Here is a 22,127-nt window from a genome sequence, read left to right as displayed (position 1 = left end):
GACTCTTCATATTCAAAGCTTTAAATGAGAAAAAAAATCAATTAATTAAAAAAAATAAAAAATTAATTAATTTTTTAAAAAATAATAGGACCTACACTTCCAAATTAAGAAGGTTGCGTCACATCAGTTTAAAAATATAAAAATTTATAAATTTATATAGATTTAAAATAGGGAGGGGAACATGTTTATAGAAAGCTGAAAAATCACGAGATGGGCCCCACGTCATAATGATGGAAGAGGAACCCATTTATGGAGAGTAAAAAATATAAGATGGGCCCCATATATCCTAGGGAAAATTTTCTCACTACCCTTCCAAATAAATCTAATATCATAAATATCCTTTAAAATTTTAAAATTTCATATTTGCCCTCAAAAAGGATAAAAATTTTCAAAATTGCCCTCGTAACTATTGCTCCGTTATGTTTAGGTATAAAAAATTTAAAATACCGAATTTACCCTCAATACATTTTCATCAATACCCTCACAAGTTTTCTAAGATTAATATTTAGAGATTTCCTTAACTATTATACATTATGAAATAGCCCCTTAATTTAATTTTTTTGATCAAAGTTTTCTTAATATTTGGTTCCTTGAAATTAGATTGATTTTTGTTAATTAAATTACAGATTTTATCAATCCATTGATGATTCCAACAAATTTAATAATTTTAATTATTTTGTAGAAGTTAAAATAAAAAAATATATAATAAGTAATAGCTAACAGAGCAATCTAAGTTAAATAAAATTTTAAATATAACTAACTAAAATAAATAATTAACAAAAATTAGGAGCTAAGTAGAACTAAAGAATATCAGCGAATAATGTTAGTCTAAATGTTAAACAAATAATGAATAAAAGTTAGGGGTTAAATAGTAAATCATAAAATTAATATACCCTCCAAAAATTTCTCAACTCATGGGCAAAATAAACATTTCAAATTTTAACCAGTATTAGACCGCCATCTAACTAAATTTAATATGACTTGAAGTGACGGAGTTATAACGGCGAGGATGTTTTTGAAAGAAAGTATGTATTTAGAAGTTATGATATAACAAAATTTATAGGGACATTTATGATATTTTTGAAATTTAGAGAGCTACCGGTGAAATTAACCCAAAAACAAATAGGAAACAAATTAAGGGTAAAAAGGTAATTTCATATTTTGAAGTAAAATGAAAAAAATACTAAATTGACGGAAATCAGAAAAAATTAACAGGAAGGGTATTTATGAAAAAATATTATATTTAGAGGGGCATTTGTGAAATTTTAAAAATTCGAAGGGTATTCATGATATTTCATAACTTTGTAAGGGTACAGATGAAATTAACCCTATATCCTAATATTAAGCTACACATGCCACGTGGACAGAAGATGTGGACAGAAGATTAAGAGGATTAATATAGGTTTATAGATTATAGATTTGGAAAGTTTTGAGTTAAGGAAATAAATGATGGATGGGTGGATACTGAATTTACTTTTTTACCCCTCAAATTTGAAGGGGGAACATCATGGGTCCACTAAAGAGGTTAGAGTGCACCGTGGAGGCGTGGAGGTACATGATGAAAAATTATTGTCTGCACTTGGCATATCCATGTGAACTTCGCTTGTTAGGGATGCAAATGGATCCGGTTTGATTAAGTTTTTTATCCTGATACGCCCTAATAGGGTACTGAGCATCAAATTAAATAAAAATAATAATTTGTTCCCTACCGACACCGATCTGCTAAGGAAATGAAACGGGAGGTGGTGGGGATGTCAACGGATCGGATTCCGAACGGATTTCTAAAAATCCAAGTCCAAACCCGACTACAAATTTGAAATGCAAGTCCAAACCCAAACCCGCATCCGACGGCTTTTAAAAATTCATATCCGAAATCCGAACCCCAGCACGAAAATCCAAACTCAGAAAAAGTTATTTCTCTTTATCGTATTTCAAAATATATTATATTAGATATAAATTTTTAAAATATAAATTTAAATATAATATTAAATATTTATATATATAATGTATAATGTAAAATCAATTCGGATTCAGATCGAGTTCGGGTTCGAATCGGATACAGACAAATTCATATCCGAATCCAAATCTGTCCGATTTTTATTTTTATATTCGTATTCGAAATTATATCCGTTTAGCATTGAATAAATTCGTTGCGTTCGAGTTTGGATTCGGATTCAGATAAAATTTCAGATATCCGTACCATTAACATTCCAAGGAGGTGGGGATGTCCGTCCTTCCTTTAATCCACTCTGATCCGCAACAACTCTCTTATCTCATTTTTATTAATTAATATCTATTTTTGTTAATTAATAAAATTAAACAAATAAATAAATATATTAATTAATTTCAAGTAAAAATAATTGGTTAAATTATAAAATCTACTCTGCACTTTATATGGTGCCTCAATTACTTCTTTGATTATGTTTTTTTTTTTTATTTCACATTACACCCTGTATTTTGTCATATTTTTAAATACTTTCCTACCATGGCATTTCGTTAAAATTTAGCAAAAATTTCTCTCTCTCTACGGCTTCGTTTGGAATTACGAAAAAATTTCATTACATAGGTGAAAGTACAATGTAAAAATATTTTATTTATTTTCATATGTAATATTTTTTTTCGTATATCGCGATTAGTTGGTTATGATATGTTTTTTACGGTTCTATCGAAAAACGCAGAAACATCTCTCTCTATATTTTTATCCCAACTCTATTTTATCTAATAGTGTTAGATAGGTTTCAGTACTAAACTAAAGTTAAGAGAAAGAGAAAACACTAGAGAGAGATTTTTTAAAAAATATTTAATAAAAGATTTAAAGCAATGCTACGTGATATAACCTTTTATCCCGATATGCATAGGATGCGTTTGGTTCGCATTATGAAAGATTACCAGAAATAAAAGATATCCGAGAATCTTATTCCTATTCATCCCATTACTAAGAATGTGAAATTCCTGTGTTTGGTTCGCACGGTAATATTAATTAGCCATATTATTTAATATTACAAAAAATATACAATTTATTTATTTATTTATTTATTTAATTTTAGATAATGTTACCAAAAGTTTCAACATCTTTTAAAAAAAAAGGAAGAGAGAGTATAAGTTAGAGAGAGAGCGAGAGAGAGAGAGCATAATTAAAAAAATAGAAAGAAAAATATAGTCAACATTAGAGGGAGTGAGAGAGTTGAAATTTTAGAAAGAGAGAGAGAGAGAAAGCTTAGTTTAGAGAGAGAAAAAAAGTTGAATTTTAGGGAGAAAAATAAGTTTAGAGAGAGATATAAGGTTAGAGTGTAAAGAAAAAAAAATATCAATTAGCCTGCGGGTAGGAAGAAAGAAAGAGATTAGACATATTGTGATTACCCCAATCCATTAATATGAGGATATCCACCAACCCTCAAGGGAATGAGATTAGTACTTTGGGGTGAATCTTATTCTCAAGTGTATCCATTATTAGCAACTAGATTACTTAGTGTATTTAGCCAAACACCGTCATATTTTTTTATTCTCATTGGATTAGTAGGAATCTTTAAAAGATAGCGCGAACCAAACGCACCCTTATAGGGATGTAAACAGATTTGAAGATGAGGTGATAAGTGATAAGTGAGAGTCAAAACTAAAGAAAAAAAAACCGTTCCAAAGTCGCTGGGGATAGAGTTTTTTTTTCTCTTGATTTGTTCCGATCCGTTAAAAGTTTGCCTCCGTCTCAACCTGTCAGAAAAAAGGGGCGGAAAGTACAGGAACTTGCCATTCTCGGACCTGCTCCGTTTGCATCCCTACGATATATTATTTTGTCAATTTTTATTTTCGACATTAAAAAAGCTAAAAAAATTTACAAATTCTAGAATTAGGAGTTTAAAATATATACCCCACCATTTTTCGGGTGCACGAGTAGTATTTTTTAAAAAAATTTAATGGTAGGATTGGTTTTAAAAATATAGCAAAATAAGGATATAATAAAGTGAATGCTTAAAAAAAAACAAAGGGTTTCCTGAGACACGATGTAAAGTGCAAGGTGGTTTTTATAATTTAGCCAAAATTTTTTTTTTTCAAGTTGGAAGGATCGCCACGAAAAATAACCAAGTTTGTCGCAATCCAAAAAATAAAAAAAAAAAGTGGGACCACATGGTGGATGTAGGGATGTTAATGGGTATGGATATTTTAAATATTATCCGAATTTGAATCCGATCAAAGTAAATTTGCCTGAGCTAAAATAAATATGGATTTGGTTATGGGTATAGAAAATAAAAACTTGACGGATATGAATACGACTATTTTGTATTTATCCAACTCGAACTCGAACCCGAATCCAAATAAATTATATAACATTTTGATATCTAGAGCTTGTATTAGATATTTAAAGAATGTATTGTTGTCTTTAACTATTTGAATTTGTGCTTTTGTTATCCAGATATTGATATTATATGACATGAATGTTTTAATGTTATATTTGATTGTGTTTTAAAAATTTTATTTTAAAAGTTTTAATTTTACTATAATATATTTTGAAATATGATAAAGAGAAATCATTATTTCGGATTCGGGTTCGGGTTCGGATTTCAGGTTTTTAGTTGGGTTCGAATATGGGTATGGATTTTTAAAATCCGCCGGGTTCGGATTCGAGTTCGAATTTTAATTTGATTTTGGATTTGGGTTCGGGTTTTTGAAAACCCGGCCCAGTGACATCCTTATCTGAATTATGAATTATTTTGAATCGATTATTTGATCATTAAAAATTTTGATTTTATTATCTAATTTTTTAATTTGTTTAATTTAAGTCAATTAATGGTAATTTGTCTTCAAAGTTTTAGCTAATTGTTTACTTTAAATCTATAAAAATAAATAATAAATTCAATGATAAACTCAAATTAAACAAATTGAACGGCTGAATAATAAAATCAAAATTTTGAAAAAAAGAATAGTTTATTAAAGAGAAAGTTTTCTCTATACCCTTCTAAAAACATCTAATTTCATAAATAATCCTTTAAAAATTAAAATATCATGTGTACCTCCTCAAATTTAACAAACTTTCAAAAATAACCTTACCATCAAGTGCCCATCCGCATTAAAATTAATATTATTTACATTCTAACTTTACCCATGGTTGGTTTCTAATTTTATTTTATAAATACCCTCCAGTATATTTTAAAATTAATTAAATTTTATCTGGACTAATAATTTAGTAAAATTTAATTAATTTTAGTTTAAAAAAATTATTCATTTCAATTAAATAAATATTTTTATTTAAAATAAATTGTAGTTAAATTAAATTTTACTTTGCTTTATTGTTAGAATGAGAGGATAATTTATTTTAGTTATCTAGTTTTTTACTACACCAATTTTTAAATGATAAAAAAACTTTTATTTGATTACTTAATGTAGAGAAAATTTGTTGCTATGAATACATTATAACTAAGAGCAATATTAGTATAATATATGACCTCAAATAAAATAATTAATTGTATTATGGAAAGAAAAACTAAATTCTTGTAATTAATGGACTTTGCATGAACCAATAATAATTTTAAATAATAAAAAAAGATAAAAATTTTAGGTAATGAAAAAAAAAATTCACAAAGTAAGATAATTATTCCATTAAATTTTAAAACCTTTGACTAATTTTCAGTTGAAATTAGCATAAATTCATTTACTAGTTAATTATTAATAGCTATTAATCTATTAATTGAATTTTTTTTATTTAACTCATGACAATATCTGAAATCAAAATAAATGAAATTTGAATGAATGGATAAAAATTAAAGAAAAAAAAGAAATAGGCCACGTACATTTATTATATGTCCTCCAGTTTCTAATATTTAGGGACAAAATGGATAATTTTATTTTTAATATTCATTGTACCATAATATAATTAAGATTAAAATGCTCTGAGGGTATTTTTTAAACAAAGTTAATTTTTAGAGGGACAATTTTGATATTTCAAATTATGTAGGGATATTTATGAAAATTTTGAATTTTTTAGGGGTAGGAATAAAATTAGTCCTTAATTAAAATGTTGTATAGTTAGGGGTACGTTTTTGGCAACAAGAAAAAGTAAAAGGTGGCCAATTTCGAAATACTTTAAAGTTTAGGGGGCTAATGTTGATCTAATGCAATATCTTGCCTCTTTTTGATAGATTATAAAATAATAGATAACTTTAATAGTATTTATATGCTAATTAGGAGAGAGAAATTTTTTTCTCTCTCTCCTCTCAACCTACTAATATTTAAAAATAATTAATTTTTGTTATAATAATATTAATTAAAAATTAATATTTAATAATAATAAATATCATTATTACTGAATATTTTTTTCAGAAAGATAGCAAGATGCTATCCTCTTTGTTTATTACTGAATGTTTATTTTTTTTAGAAATAAATTTAGCTGGAAATGTGAATCAACGAAAATGTGAATCAACTGTGATTCAAATTTAGGACCTCAAGTACTAACTGCCAAATTCTTTGCCACTTGTACTAGAAACGGTCAGTTACTAAATAATAATTATTATAATTATTATTACTATTACTACATAATTTGACTATATAAATCAACATTATCAAATTTGACATTATTAGTCAATTAAATACTAATAATAATAATAATAATAATAATAATAATAAAATAAATAATAATAAAATTATCATTCAGTAATAATAATAATATTATTATTAAATATTAATTTTTAATTATTGTTATTATTATAAAAACTAATTATTTTTAAATATTAGTACGTTGAGAGGAAAGAGAGAGAGAAAAAATTCTTTCTCCTAATTAACATATAAATGTTCTTAACTCACTTTTATTTTCTAATTCATCAAAATAAAGGCTAGATTACGTATTTTTTAAGAAGAAAGCTAAATTGAGAAATTTTCTTTTCAATAAGGCTAGATATGGCATCCGTAATGTTTACATTTTAACCTTTAAATAATAAAAAAATTTCAAATACCATCCATATAGTTTCATACCTTTTCATTTTAATACCTACGGTTTGAACTTTGAAGTGTATAAATTTAGTACCATATGGTTTCATTTTTATTTTTTTATTATTGATTCTGCTAATTTTTTTCGTTAAATTAATGACAAAGTTAAAATTAAAAGATACTAAAATGAATATTCGATAGATTTTGGTAGGGTATCTAAAGATTTTTGTATATAATTTTAACGAAATATTAGCGAAAAATTTAATAAAAAGATAAAATAAAAACCACAGGACACGAACTAGATACACTTTAAATGACAAAGTACTAAAGTAAGAAAGTGCGAAACCACATGGGGGTATGTGAAGTTTATCCTTAAATAATTATTTCCGGAAAAAAAGAAAAATAAAGATGCGTGATGACGTCAGCCCTAGTACTATCACGTGAGCGGCGTCACGCGGTAGGCGAAATCCGGAGCAGGGCCGGCGTGCTTCCTGAGAGCCGTCGGATGGGCGTCCACGTCATCGATCCGTGTGGCTATCCGAGAGTCGACGGCTCGGATCGTCCCGAAGAGAAAAAACGCGGTGGTCGAAGCCTCTCTCTCTCTCTCTCTCTCTCTCTCTCTCTCTTCCTTGCTTCTTCGTCCTCTTTTTTTTAATCCCACTGTTTTTCTCCAATTTTTCGCCCTAATAATTTTAATTTTAAAATTTATTTTAATTTTTAATTTTTAGTTTCGAATATTTTCCTCTTCTTCTTCTTTCTTCTACTTCTTCTACTGAGAGAGAGAGAGAGAGAGAGAGAGAGAGAGAGTGTGGGAGCGATGGCGGCGGCGGCGGAGGATGAGAGGGCGATGGAGTTGAGGAAGGCGAAGGCGAAGCGGGCGGGGGTGGGGTGGGGGAGGGGGAGGGGGAGGCGAAGAAGGAAGGGGAGGAGATCAAGGTCGCTAATGGAGATATCGGTGGAGGAGGCGGTGGGGATGGTGAGGGGGCGGCGGCGGCGGCCAAGGAGGTGGTGCAACTCGACGACGACGACGAGGAGGAGGATGGGGAAGATGGGGAAGATGGGGACGAGGACGATGATGAGGACGACGACGATGGCGATGAGGAGGGGGAGGAGGAAGAGGAGGAGGGGGAGGAGGACGATGATGACGATGTTCAGGAAATACCGCCTCCGGGGAGTCACCCGAGGATTCAAGCTGGGGAGGAGGAGGAGGACGACGACGAGGAGGACGAAGAAGGGGAGGAGGAGGGAGGAGGAGGGGGCGATGGGAGCGACGACGACGACGACGACGAGGACGACGACGACGACGACGATGACGAAGAGCACGGCGAGGAGGTATACACACTCGCCACTGTTTAGGGCAAAGTTTATGCTTTTACGATAGTCTATTTTTTTAATTTAGGGTTTACTTGATGGATTATTTACTATTTTAGATGCTTTTTTTTTGTTTTTTCCCCCATATTTTTGTAGATTTATTAGTTTCATTTGCTCGATCTCGCTATATTACTGGTTTTTTTTTGTGTGATTTTATTTAGATTTTGTTAATTATTGATTCTTAGATCCATGTGTTTATTTGTTTGCCCTATGTTTGATGATCTAAAAAAAGTAATATTTTACGATTTTGTAGCCTCCAAATCGTATTATTATTCAATTTTTTAGATAAATATTCATAGGAAGGTGCTTTTAACTGGGTAGATCTGGAGATTATGATGTTTTTTTTTTTTTCCCTCTCCTAATTATTAACCCTCATATCTCCTTGACAAGTTCTTTAATCCGTAGAAACAAGTTATAGATCTGGTTATTGTGTTAATAGCTTGGTTAACTCTTTTTGTTCCCTTATTTCCTTTTAAGTGTTTTATTTTTGATAGGTTATATGTTACTAATCTATGTATTAGGCTTTTTATTTGTAGATCTGTGGTTTGTATAACCCCCTTTTGTCTTTTGGTTATTCCTCTCTTTGTCCTAATCACCCCTAAATTTAAATGGGTGGATTTTGGAGTTCAACTAATATGGATATGTCACTCATTAGAAAAATAATATGTTTTTCTTTTTTCCTTTTATTTTTGTGTTGGAATATATTTGGCTCTATAGATAGATTCCATGTAGTGGGTTCTCACTAAATTTTTTTTATTTTTTTTATCTTCCTTTTATTTTTGTGTTGGAATATATTTGGCTCTATAGATAGATTCCATGTAGTGGGTTCTCACTAAATTTTTTTTTTTTTTAATCCTTTTCTTCTTCATTTATGCCTTACCATTACTCTTCTTTTCTGTGGCTGTACTACCTCTGTCCCCTTGTGGTGCTAGCATTTCTAGAAAATATATGTGATGAGGTTCTTTTAATATAATTATTCTAACACCGCCATGCTATCCGGTAGATCAGTTGGTTGGTACTCTCAGCGTCGGGGCATAGGCCTCTAATTCGACTTATCACAAGTTCAAGAATTATTTTGCGCTTGTGTGGGCCTACAGGCCTATGGGCCTATGATGGGGATCGCCATTGAAAAATTCAAAGAAAACACTTAGTTTAACTTTTTCCTTTTCTGATTCTTATTTGCAGAGAGGTGGAATATGCTATGTTCCATTCATGGAATAGTATGCGATTCCAAAAGCATCTAATAATGCCTTGTTTCCTAAAATAGTAATCATATACCTACTCTTTGCTTATGTTAGCCCCTGTATTCCCCAAATTTACATTGATTATTTGTATCTCAAGCATTAACTCCCTAGTATTGTGTTGTTTGGAAAGCATTCTCTCACATAATCCATCCATTGGAGATTAAGACAAGAAGAAGAATTCTTCTATACACATGTGGTCCAGAGAGGTATGGTATAGTGTTTGGGAAATGATGCAGAAAATCAGAGGCTGTTTCTGAGGAGCGAAGAAGCTCTTTATGTGCTCAATATTCTCGCACCTAGTCTGATCCCAAACTCGTCACCTGTTACATTTAAATTCTTTTGTATATTCTTGTCCTCAAAACGTATTTTCGTATTTTTCGTTCGGTGAAAGACTGGTCTTCAATTATCTTTTTGTTTATTATGCTTGCGAGTTTTCTGTTTACGTGAAGTATAATTTACGAGTTTTCGGTGCTTGAACACCAATACTAATGTAGCATGATAGTAGTAGTTATACATGGTACTGTGTTTGGTCTTTGGGATATGATGCGTTTATTCATAATCAGAGGCTGTTTCTGAGCAATTCAGAATCCGTATATTTATGTGCTGATAATTTGCACGTCAGTCTGATCCCAAAATTCTCCGCCTAATTTTCTTTTCCCTTTCTTTTGTTCCTTTTTTTTCCTCCGTGAACTATAGTAATGGTTGTTCTGAGATACATTGTTAATTTATTAGAAACTCATTTGTTCTCATTTATAAATTGTATTTTTGCGACATACTTATATTGTTTTCCTGTTTGTTTCTTAATGCTAATCTATGTTGAGCTTCCGTAGGAGAATCTGGGTACTGAATATCTCGTCCGACCGGTCGGCCGTGCGGAGGACGAGGAGGATGCTAGCGACTTCGAGCCCGAAGAAAATGGCGAGGACGAGGAGGTAGAGGACGAAGATGATGACGGCCAGGACGAGGGTGGAAGCGGCCGAGCGGATCAGACCTCATCGAAGAGGAAGAGGTCAGGAAAGGATGATGATGACGACGACGATGACGACGACGACGATGGTGATGATGACGACGACCGGCCGTCGAAGCGATAGTGTACCTTTTCCTTAAAAAAAACCATGGCAGCAGTTTCTGGTGCAATGTAATTTGATTTAAAAGGAGTAATGCCTCTTGTAGTTTTACTAGTCCTTTTTGTCCCAATAGGGGACTGTAGATGGCCCTTTTTTTTTGAATTTTTCTTTTCTTGTAGACTTCTACTGAAATAGTTTGCTTCATCTTTTTTTTTTTTTTTTATTTTTGTGGTTTTTAGTAGAACTTCTGAATCCTGCTGTTGATGCTATGTTTCTGATACCTGTGCTGCAAGTTTCAATATTTATGTAAATTTTAGTTGCTTGTTATTTTTGACTTCCATTTTAGTGCTTTTTTCCTCTCTGCTTCCAGCATATGTACTCACACAGTATTAAAAACTTATACATGTAATACCCTATTAAAGTTGGTATTTGCATGTCAGGCCTTTTTAAATATTTGTATCCATAGCATGTTTTGATTACAAAAAGGAGTCTTCTTTTAGAAAGGAGTTTTGTTTTCCGAAGGTGAGTTTTTTTTCTTTTTTCACTTGACTTTCAGTGGGTGGAGATCTAGAGGAGGAAGAAAAAGATCATTGGAAAGAGCATTTTTACATAACTTAAGTATTTGGAGGGACATATGATTGTCAAATCCACCATTTGGAGGGAATTTGCAAAAGTAATCATTGCATTTTTATGAGTTGCGTTCTTCCACATTTTCAACTGTTAATTGCACTTTGAAGGGCATACTTGCACAGACAATTTTGTCATTTCGCTTCTTAACTATTAAAGATTAATAAAAAAACTACCATAAAAAACTAACGGCACTCAACTAGAGAGGCAAATATGAACAAATCAGCATATTTGGAGAAGCATAGTTGATCACTTAAACTTTAAAGAGATATATCCATAATTTGATGTGTCTGCAGAGAGTTGTATACAACTATCCCTCTTTTTTTTTTTCTTTTTTTTCTTTATAGAACCATTTCTGTATTTTTCTAATATATACATGCAACAACTCATTCCAGATAACTGTCCAATGATAACTTTTACATCTGGCCCAACTTCTTTGGTAAGCCTTGATTTAAGAGGAAAGATAACTACTTTAAAAAATACCAAACGGAAATGTTATGCCTGTATTATGCGAAGGTGATATAGATCTTACAGCATTCAATGGAGGATTCGGATCTCCCAAAAGTAGGCTGCAAATAGCATGGATTAAAAAGATAAATTTTTATATTGTATTAATTTTAATCCTGTATCTTACTATTGTTTCCGTAGATCTCAAAAAAAATTTGCAAAAGCTTAGATGCAACATTTTGTAAAAAAGAGTACAAACAAGTCCACAAATAATATTGTATTTGGCCATAGAAAAATATCCAAGCATATATTATCCCATTCATGAGAGACAATGCCCTAGAAAGGCAAGACCATGTTTTACACCCAGACATGGTCACAGTGTTCTTAATAGGGTGGTTTGGTTTGATACAGTTGTAAATATAATAATATAATTAAAGATGCATGTAACTGCAGATGCAGTATATATATATTACAGCTAATCTGTTTAGCAGTATGCAATTGAGAATGATGCAACTAATTTTTTTTATTTAATTTAATTGCTTGTGGTTAAACACTGCATTTGCAGATTTTATGACCCTACATGTGGTATGATGAGATTGCCCCCTAAATGATAAAAAATTATCTATTTTATCCGATGTAAGTGGCTAAGAAATGTTACTCCTTATTCAGAATAACTCTTCCTAACTGCTGCATCTTCAACTACTGCATTCAATTTGGATGCAGTTCAAGATGCAAGAGTTGAGTCTCCAACTGCAGGTCCAATTGCAATATGCAGATGCAACTATAGCAAGCCAAATAAAATTTAGGATTAACTGCATACAAGTCTCTGCAAATATAACGAATTACAAATATATCCCTATAAAGTTTAACTTTCATATATTGTCTCAGCAAAAGTCCTAATATTTTCAAATATATTCCTACCGTTAGAATCTGTTAGAAAATTTTAATTAATCATAGGCTAAATACTTAGCCCTGGTTAGTTTATGAGATAACTTAACATTTTGACCCCTCTTATATTATACTGTTGTGGCTTTTGGAGGGACATATTTGTGATGATAAACTTGACATTTCACTTAGTTGCTGTTAAAATATAAACAGTTGTTTCTAACGGTAACAAACCAGAGGGACATATTTGAAAATATTAAAACTTCTGTAGGACAGCATATGAAAGTTGAATTTTATAGAGATATATTTGCAATTCTCTATATTTGCAGGGACCTATATGCATTTAACCCTAAAATGGGTTTTAGGTTTACATGTGGTTGTACCTAAAATGCAAGCAAAAGAAATCAGAATCTTAGATTTTTTTTTTCTTTTTTTTTGGGTGTGGGAGGGGGTAACTTTACTAATAGCCAGTAATTTTTTTGGTTGTCTGAATATTTCTCTAAAATACTCACTAATATAAGAATATTGACTAAAAAATCATTAACAAATATAAATAATCTATGAAACAATCAACTAATTCAAATATTTTATACCATTTTCTTCATTACCTAATATATAATGCATTATGATTTGGACTTTTACTATGTTAAAGCAGAAAGATAGGATGGCTACATAAAAATCTTGTATTCATGCTTTCTTTCTACTAAAGCAAGAGTTCCAAACTTCTTATAGATAACAAGTCACTGCTTACTGGAATTCAAAAGCAATTTCATCTCATAAGATTGGCACTACCCTTCTAAGAATTTTAGGGATCAACAAACAAGCATGCTTCTACTCATGCATTTAATGTTTAATTGCTGAAACTCATCAAAGCATCATCCAGGAGGCAAACAAGGAAAATGCAAGATTAGCAGGAAAAAAAAAGGCTTTAAAACTTTTCTAATGCTAAGAAGAGGAAGACAATCAAAACATGTAAATGCAACAGGAAATAGGATGTTGGCAACCAACTTACACCCCTTTTCTTGTAAGAAGAACGTAAATGAGATTCACGTCTTCCAGCAGACTTATGTGCAAGCAGAAAGAAGCTTCTTCTTGCTCTTCGAACTGAATGCATGTGAAAAATAGCTGTCAAATTTTCCAGTAAGTTTTGTTCTCAAGCAAAATGACGTGGTACATATATATATATACTGTCTCTCTCTATATATATATTACAATACAATGATCAGTAGCATGAGTTCCACTGAAGTACAGAGAGAGACAATTGTTGTCGAAAATTTTCACATTTACTGATTCTTTAGTTCCTGATCTGAACTGTAACTCAATATCAAAAGTTTTCCAATAGCTGCAAAATTTTCCAGTAAGTTTTGGTCTCAAGCAAAATGTAGTGTAGAGAGAGAGAGAGAGAGAGAGAGAGAGAGAGAGAGAGAGAGTAAACTATTACAATACGATGATCAGTAGGATGAGTTTCCACCGAAGTACACAGAGAGATAAAATTATTGCAAACAAATTTGTCGCATTTACTGATTTGACCTGAACTGTAACGCAATATCAAAGTTTTACTACTTCATCCCATTAATGAAAAGTTGCCAGAGAATGAATAAACATTGTCAGGATATGTTCGACTATATTGTTAAGAACAACTGCTTGGCGTTCTGGTTTTATGGCTTAATCCGCTGCTACAAGTCACATGGCAATTCAAAGGAGATAACAATTTCCTAGATTAAGTAAAAACTGAGAAAATGAAAAGATTACATGACAAAAGACTAATATGGAAAGGGGACTGATAATTGTTTACTTTCCGAGCAAACTAAGAAATTTCATTGAGGGTAAAGGTGCAAAAACCAGAATAAAATCTCCAGCTCACAAATTATATTAGATCGAGCACCATGATTTCATGACTAATACATAACAACTGGATTTTCTGACCATAACAAGTAGCCTTAAAGGACTTGAAATAGTGGATTTCACATAACAAGTACATAAATACGTGCTATGCCTCTCAAATGTTTTGCTGGTGACAATAAATTATTAGTTGACGGCAAGTACGTGGTATACCTCTCTGATCCTTGACCTTCTTTATGTCGCCATGAACTCATAACGTATGAGAGTCAAACACTGTTATTATTAACCATCTAACTTAGTACCTTGGAAGCAAACGAAAGTTTATGTATCTAGACTGAATGATCTTAACTACATACTTTATATTGCTGAATGTCCCACGTGTTGTTGACCGTAGATGTAAAAGCCACAAAGAAAATTAGGTTCTCCACAAACATTGGATAGAGCTTAGGAAAGCACCTTGTTGGCAAAGCGGTCCATCCGATTTCGGTATAGAGGAAAAGATCTCTTATAAGACCATTCTCCTACTTCTATTCCTTATTACATGCTTGAACAGAGAGGAGCAGATAAATTCAAAATACAAATATGCATGCAGCAAGGCAATTCAAAAACAAGATGGTATTTAGTTGATATTCCACTTTACCAGAACCAACCATTCTTTTTCCTTAATAGATAATTCATCATAATTTCAGAATATTTTGACATGCAATATTCACAAGGAAATTTCAAAAGAACAACAGAATTTAGAGAAATTAGAACTTCGAAACTTGGTTATACCTAGCAGGCTCCTACAATGGCTGGGAGAATTCAGAGACAAAAAGGTAACTACAAGCAACAATTTTCCCACTATGACAACCAAGCTGAAGCAATCGAAGATGGATAACTTGTATACTAATTACACGTAATGCATCAGCATGAAAAGCAATCGAAGAAATATCGAGCACTAACCAACTTTTAAGAACCGAGTGCACCTTGTCGGCAGGGAAAGAGTGTGCTCCCAAAAGCGAACGCTGAGAACCACAACGGGTATGTGAAATTGCCCTCCACCCCATAAACCTCCTTCCAAACCCTCGAATTTCGATCATGCATCAGTATTTTCTTCTGGGTGGCCATAAAAACCACATCTTTTGTCTGGCTAATCGGAAAAACACTCGCCGCGTACCCGTCAATGCACCTAAGATTCACCCTATCCACCAGAGCCCACTCCTCTTTAGCGCGATCCTTCAACACCCAAGTGCTCATCCAAAATCTAGACATCTGAACAACCGAAACGGACCCCTCCAATTCCAACAGGTAAAATCTCGTCCCCTGCCGCGTGGCCAGCACCTCGTCGGGCAACGTGATCTTCCCCCACAGCATGTTCTCGAGATCGAGCACGGAAACATAACGGCAGCAGTGGGTGAGCCAATTCATCGAGCACCCGGCGTACACCGACTGGTTCCGGTTCATGCAGGTGAATTCGTCGCACATTGACGCGGCGAACCGGGTCCAGGCCCCGGTGGCGGCGTCGAACACCTTGCACACAAGCCGCCGATCGCCGCCGCGGGGCCACCGCCCGAACGAGCGGTGGAACCCGGCGATCGCAACGTGGATCCTCCACGTAGCGGGGTCGAACCCTAACCCTACCAGGGTCGCCTCGTACTCCGGCTCCGATCGCGTGAAGGGCCTCTCCCTCGTCCGCGGCAAAACCCTAAACTCCCTCGTCATCGGATTGCACACGTAGTACACGCCCCGACTCCGCACGCTCGAGCAACACAGGAGGCCATTACAAGAAGCCCTAATTTTGACCCGATCGTCCAAAAAATCCAGCGAAAACGCCGAAACCCCTAGGATCGGATCGACACATACCAAATCGGGGGTGGACGCGGCGTGATCGGGGGATTCGATCGCGACGCCGCGGGTGCGGGAGCTGAGGGCGAAGTGGAGGTCGACGAACTGCTTCTGGGAAAGCACCTCGCGCCACAGCTTGCACACGGAGCGGAATCGGAGGAGGGATTTGGTGGGGAGGCGCGCGAGGATCTGGATCGTGAGGTCGATGGGGAGGGAAACGGGGTGGGAATCGCGGGGATTCATCGGGTCTCGATCGGGATTTCGAGGGGGAAACTAGCGGGGAAACGGTTGTTACTACATTTGTGTGCGATGGGAGGGGTATTTTGGTAAATTAAAGTGTCGTGGCGTTTGAGGTCGAATCCGCCATTAATGGCGGTTTCGAGAGATCGAGAAAGGGAATGGAACCAAATGTTCAACTTGTTGTGTGGACCTGGTTCACCACGTCACCATAGACAACACCAATTAAAAGGCGACAAGTGCACTCTCAGAGGTTAAACGGGTTCGGGTCGGGCCATAAGGTTTGCTAATCAATAATCATCATCTGCGTTATTATTATTCACATAAAGAGATGTAGATGGGTCTGAATCGGGACAGGTATTTGGAAACATCCGAATCCGACGATCAAATTTGAAATCCAAACCGGACGGATTTTAAAAATTTATATTCAAAATTCGAATCCGAGCTCAAAAACTCGAATCCCAAACAAGCATTTCACTTTACCATATTATAAAATATATTATATTAAAATCTAAAATTTCAAAGTACAAATTCAAATCTAATATTAAATATTCATATGTATTATTATATATTAATAGGTTCAAATTGGTTACAAACAAAAATTCATATTTAAATTCAAATTCGTCATATTTTTATTATTTATATCTACATTCGAAACCATATTCGTTTAAAATCGAATAAATCTGTCGTTTCTATCTTTCAATCAATGACTTAGTATTATGGGCATATTCATGGTAATAAAATATCCTCCAAATGTATTTTGTTGGAAAAATGTTTACTTGATAACTTAATATCATCACTACTACTACTACTACTACTACTACTACTACTAACGACGTACTCGTGTTTTGCAGTAGAGATATAGTTTATACCTTTTTTTTTATTGTATTTGTAAAGTGAAAATCACCATATAAAATTAAATAGAAATATATATAAATCTGATTCCAAAATATAAGTATTTTCTAAAACAAAATAACAAAATTTGTCGTTTATTGTTTATGTTGTTTTGTCCAAAAGATTCGTTATCTTTCTTTTAACTGTTTTATGTCATTTTCATGGAACCTATTGAAAACATAATGATAAAATAAAAGGTAGTTATCTAGTTCTTAGTTTTTCTCTTGATTGATTTTCTGATGTATTTCTAAAATTTAAAAACATATACTTAATCTTGTAAGAAATTTGTAACTTTAGAAAAATCAAATACCAAGTAATTTTTAGATATATAAAAATGTCAGAGGAATTAGAAAGAATCTTTCTAAAGTTAAAATTTGTATATTAGATGATTGATAGAAAGTGGAGTGGTGCTTAAGTCGGTTTTTCATCAAATAGATACTGTGCCCGATACTAAGTAGAGTCACGTGCGTCTGTTGAGGCCCCTCGACGGAAAAAAGTTTAAAATACAACAGTCATATTATTGATGTGGTATTTTCAACCAATCAAATTATTTTTCTGGAGTTAACGCATGTTATCTTATTTTTTAAAAAAAATATTTTTGTTATACTTTTCTCTTTAATGAAAGATGCTATTCATAGAATGTATAAATAATATGGTATAGCTGCTCTCCACTGTGTACAGCACGTCGTACTAGATGTAAAATATGTTTTTCATGCACAATATATTAGACATTTACATGTCAAATGTATAAGGCATAAAATTGGAATTTAATTGTTTAAATATGTTGCATAACATTTGAAAGTTTATGTTATTAAAAAGTGTGTATGTTTAAATACATGGCCTTTTTGCATAAAAAATCCACTTATTTTGAGCTTTTGCAAAACCGGGTCACCTTTTTCGTTTTTGCAGATTCGGTCCGCTTTTTCAGCAAACTGACCAAAATACCCTTATTACTTTTTCTCTTTCCTCTTTCTCTCTCCTCTTCGTTTCTGTCGTTCTTTTTTTTTTTTTTTCTCGCCGAAAAAAAAAGGCGGACCGTCGCCTTCTTCTTCACCGTCGCCTCCCTCCTCACCATCCTTCTTCACCGTCGCCCCCCTCCTCACCCTCCTCTCCACCGCCCGCGACCCCCTCCTCCTCTCCTCCGCGCGAGTGGACACAGCCGATCCGTGCCGTTGGCAGGCAGCGGCCGGGCGAACGGGGGGTTTCGGGGGAGTGGATGACGGAGGAGAAGACAAGCGGCGAAGACAGAAGAAGGGAGGCAAGCGACAGGGCGCAGGAGGGGGGAGGGAGCGCAACCGGCGCGGGGCACAGCGCCGCGCGTTTCTCTCCGTCGGCGTGCCCATCTCCTGCGCGGCAGAAGCGGCACTCACGACAGCCTCTGCTGTTCCACTGGAGTCGAGAACGCCGCGTTCGCCATTGGGACCCCAGCCGATCCGTGCGCCGGCCAGCCGCCGCCGGCGACGGGGTCGGAATGTCTTTTTTTTTAAACTGCACTGCTTTAAGATATTTTACTGTTTATGTTGTTGCACTGTTTCTCTGTTATATATTTTCTATTTTTAGGTGAGAAACAGTGCACAAGAGGGAGAACAGTTAGCAACAGAGGAGAAGCAGTTTAATATTCTTAATGGGTGCAAGTTTTAAGATAAATGGGTGCAGTTTTTTTCTTGTTGATTTTTTTCTCTCGTTACATTTTTTTTTATTTTAATAACATCTTTAAATATTATTTTCTGATTTCTTTGTTGCATGTTACTTTTGTTGCACTGTTTTCCTCTGTTTAAAGAGTGAGAACAGATGCAACAAGGAGGAAAAAACATTGCAAAAGGAGAAGCAGTATAAATATTTATTAAATGAGTGCAGTTTAGATAATGAGTTGCAGTTTTTTTTTCTTGTATGACAATTCATTTATTTTTATTTTATTTTTATTTTAACTTACACATCTTTAACAGATATTTATACTTGTTATCCTTCTTTAGTTGCATGTTTTCTCTTGTTGCATGTTTCTACCTTTTTAAAGAGGTGATGAAACAGAGCAACAGAGAGAAAACGTGCCAAAGAGGAGAAGGTTATAATATCTTTAATAGCAACACAAGGAGTGCAGTTTAGATAAAATAGATGACTAGGGGAAATGATGCGAACAGAGGAACGTTGACACAGAGTGAGAAACATGTGCAACTTTCATTTTAAAGAGTGTAATTTTTATTTAGTGGGTGCGTTTATATCTGAAAGAGATGATAAGAAGAGAAACCATGTAATTCTTTGCAAAGGGTGTATTTTTTATTTTAAAGTGTAATTTGTATTTTAAAGTGCAGTTTAGATTTAAGTTAGATGAAGTTGTGTATTTTTTGTATGTTAACGTATACAGATTTGATCTTCATCTTTTTTTTTATGATATTTTTTTATCTTTATTATTTTTTCTGTTTTTTTTTTTGTACTCTTGTCAATGGCACTCGGGCTGTCGTGACGACGCCGCTAAGACCCCAATCGGCTGCAGCGCGGCTTAGTGATCTCACAATGTCGAGCGTTCGTCGGCTGGAATGCATCGTCGTCGGATGCAAGCATGGAAGGTCTAGGAGAGAAGGAGAGACTGGGAAGGGCAGGGCAGACGAGAGAGGCGCGTCGTCCGGAAACTGAGTGGGAGGAGGTCAGAGAAGAAGAAAGAAAAATGACAAAAAAAAAAGTCAAGCTTGACTTTAGGGGGATCGGAGGCGAGGAAGGTGGGGGCGCCGGCGGCGACGTCGCTCTGTCTTCGCCGCTCTCTGGGAAGAGAAAGAAAAAAAAGAACGAGAGAAAAAAGAGAAAAGAAAAAGGTATAAGGGCACCTCCGCTCCGTCTTCGCCGCTCTCTGGGAAGAAAAAGAAAAAAGAACGAGAGAAAAAAAGAGGAGAGAGAAAGAGGAAAGAGAAAAAGATATAAGGGTATTTTGGTCAGTTTGCTGAAAAAGCGGACCGAATCTGCAAAAGCCAAAAAGATGGCCCGATTTTGCAAAAGCCAAAAATAAGTGGATTTTTTATGCAAATTGGCCTAAATACATCTATGAAATTATAAATTATAATTTTTAATTCGCTTGATGGTCGGTCCATGGCGGAGCAGGTCTACATAGTAATATTGAAAACTCCCGGTTTACTGAAAACTGACACCAGATGTAATTCCAATGCAGAACACCCCACGCTTTTTGAGAAAAAAGTTTATTGTATCTTGCACCATATGAGTAAAAATAAATTAATCAAATTTTTTCTTTTTAAAAAAATATAATAATTTTTTTTATAATTATGATGTGACGGAGTAATTTAAAAAAATTTATTTATTTGGTTGGAAACGTCATGTCACCAATATAACTGGTATATTTTAGAATTTTCACTTTTTGGACATTCCAAATGACTATAGGCTAAAATTGATAAGCTCTAGAAATATTTATTAAAGTAAAATTAATATTGTTTTATTAGATCTATCGTGCATTTATATGGTTGGTTGATGGTGTGTGTTAGGTCGCAATCAGTTATAAAAAATCGAAAGGAAAATTTAATTTAATTTTTTATGGCATTTATGTATTAAAATGAGGAACTATAAACATATCTATTGTTGAAGAACTAAAATTGTTCGACGAAAACGTACGAGATCTATTTCATTCATAGATCTGAATTTTTCTTATAATATAGCTGATGTAGTGCAAGGTCTCTTAAAAAAATGATAATTAACAAATGATAAATTTTTAACATGATTACAATTAGCCGATTAGATTTTCAAGTGTGATTCAGCGATTCTAGTTTTATTTCTTCATCTCATGTCTCTGACGACAAAGTTAAAATTTGTTCTTCTAAAGAAAATGAGTTTTGGCATTGTACTGCAATAATAATAAGTATATGATGATCCAATAAAGCAGATGAAAGATGATTAAAGCAATAAAGGACAAAGGTAAAATCTATTCTTATAGTTTAATTCTTCAATTTTTTGAAACTTTTATTTGATGAACAAAAGTGTTAATAGTTTTTATACTTTCACCACTATCCATCACGATGTACAACATTTGTTTTCAAAATGCAACGAAACAATCCACGTATTTGCAATTATCTGCCTACGTAGAAGTAAAAATTTGTGAAAGATTCAGACTTTTTATATGCGGCTTAATTTTCTATACAATTGAGTGCCAAAATTTATTTACATTTGGCTTTCACTTTTTTGAAGTTTTTATCTTAATTTCTTACGTTTTCTTTTCCTGCTGCGCAACATAAACAGTTAAAACTATTAAACTCTATACTAAAGTTGAAACCAACTGCCGTTCCTCCATCGAGCCACGTGGTCTTTCTTTTATATGGATTTTCTCTCTCTCCCTCACATGCTCTTCCTCCCTCACATGGACTCACATGGATTATGTTAAATAAGCACGTACTATGCAAAATTTTATTTCATGCACCCTCTGTATCATATTAAACAATAATAATTTTAAAGGTAAGAGGCTACGTTAAAAGGGCATGTATTATGGAACATTTTGTTCCATGCACTCTCTGTATCATGTTAAATAATAATGATTTTAAAGGCAAGCTCAGTTAAAATCAACCAGAAGAACGTCATCTTAATTTTACAGTTCTGAACCTTTTCTTTGTCGCCGAAAGGTCTACCAATTAAAATCTTTATCAGATTGCTACTATTTTCCGTCCTCATTTTTGGAGTGTCAGAATGACACGAAACTTTAAATCTAGCCTAAGAAAAATAATTCCGGCATATATTCAAAGTTTAATATTTTTTTTACAATGTGTATTTTCTTCTAAAAAAA

The 22,127-nt window shown here is 33.8% G+C and overlaps 2 protein-coding genes across 4 annotated transcripts; one reads left to right on the top strand and one right to left on the bottom strand.

Annotated features, from left to right (window-relative positions):
• LOC109728374 (acidic leucine-rich nuclear phosphoprotein 32-related protein 1-like) lies at positions 7,756–10,931 on the top strand (the record flags this gene model as incomplete). Its single annotated transcript, XM_020258767.1, has 2 exons — positions 7,756–8,247; positions 10,361–10,931. Coding segments are annotated over 2 exons (753 nt in total), but the record flags the coding sequence as incomplete, so codon positions are not given.
• LOC109727847 (F-box protein At5g49610-like) lies at positions 11,462–16,641 on the bottom strand. Of its 3 annotated transcripts, XM_020258046.1 has the most exons (4): positions 15,367–16,641; positions 13,569–13,660; positions 11,757–11,793; positions 11,462–11,669 (listed from the first exon to the last, which is right to left on the bottom strand). In XM_020258046.1, the coding sequence occupies exons 1-4, from the start codon at positions 16,466–16,468 to the stop codon at positions 11,641–11,643; spliced, it is 1,260 nt and encodes a 419-aa protein (XP_020113635.1). In that variant the 5' UTR covers positions 16,469–16,641; the 3' UTR covers positions 11,462–11,640. The 3 variants fall into 3 exon arrangements, 2 of the variants coding, with proteins under 2 accessions (XP_020113635.1, XP_020113636.1); XR_002220856.1 differs by lacking the exon at positions 11,462–11,669 and having other exon boundaries at positions 11,775–11,793; positions 13,569–13,681; positions 15,344–16,641; XM_020258047.1 differs by lacking the exons at positions 11,462–11,669; positions 11,757–11,793 and having other exon boundaries at positions 13,572–13,660; positions 15,344–16,641.

This window comes from Ananas comosus, linkage group 23 (assembly GCF_001540865.1).
Source record: "Ananas comosus cultivar F153 linkage group 23, ASM154086v1, whole genome shotgun sequence".
Lineage (NCBI taxonomy): Eukaryota > Viridiplantae > Streptophyta > Magnoliopsida > Poales > Bromeliaceae > Ananas > Ananas comosus.
This window is presented reverse-complemented; position numbering and strand designations above follow the sequence as displayed.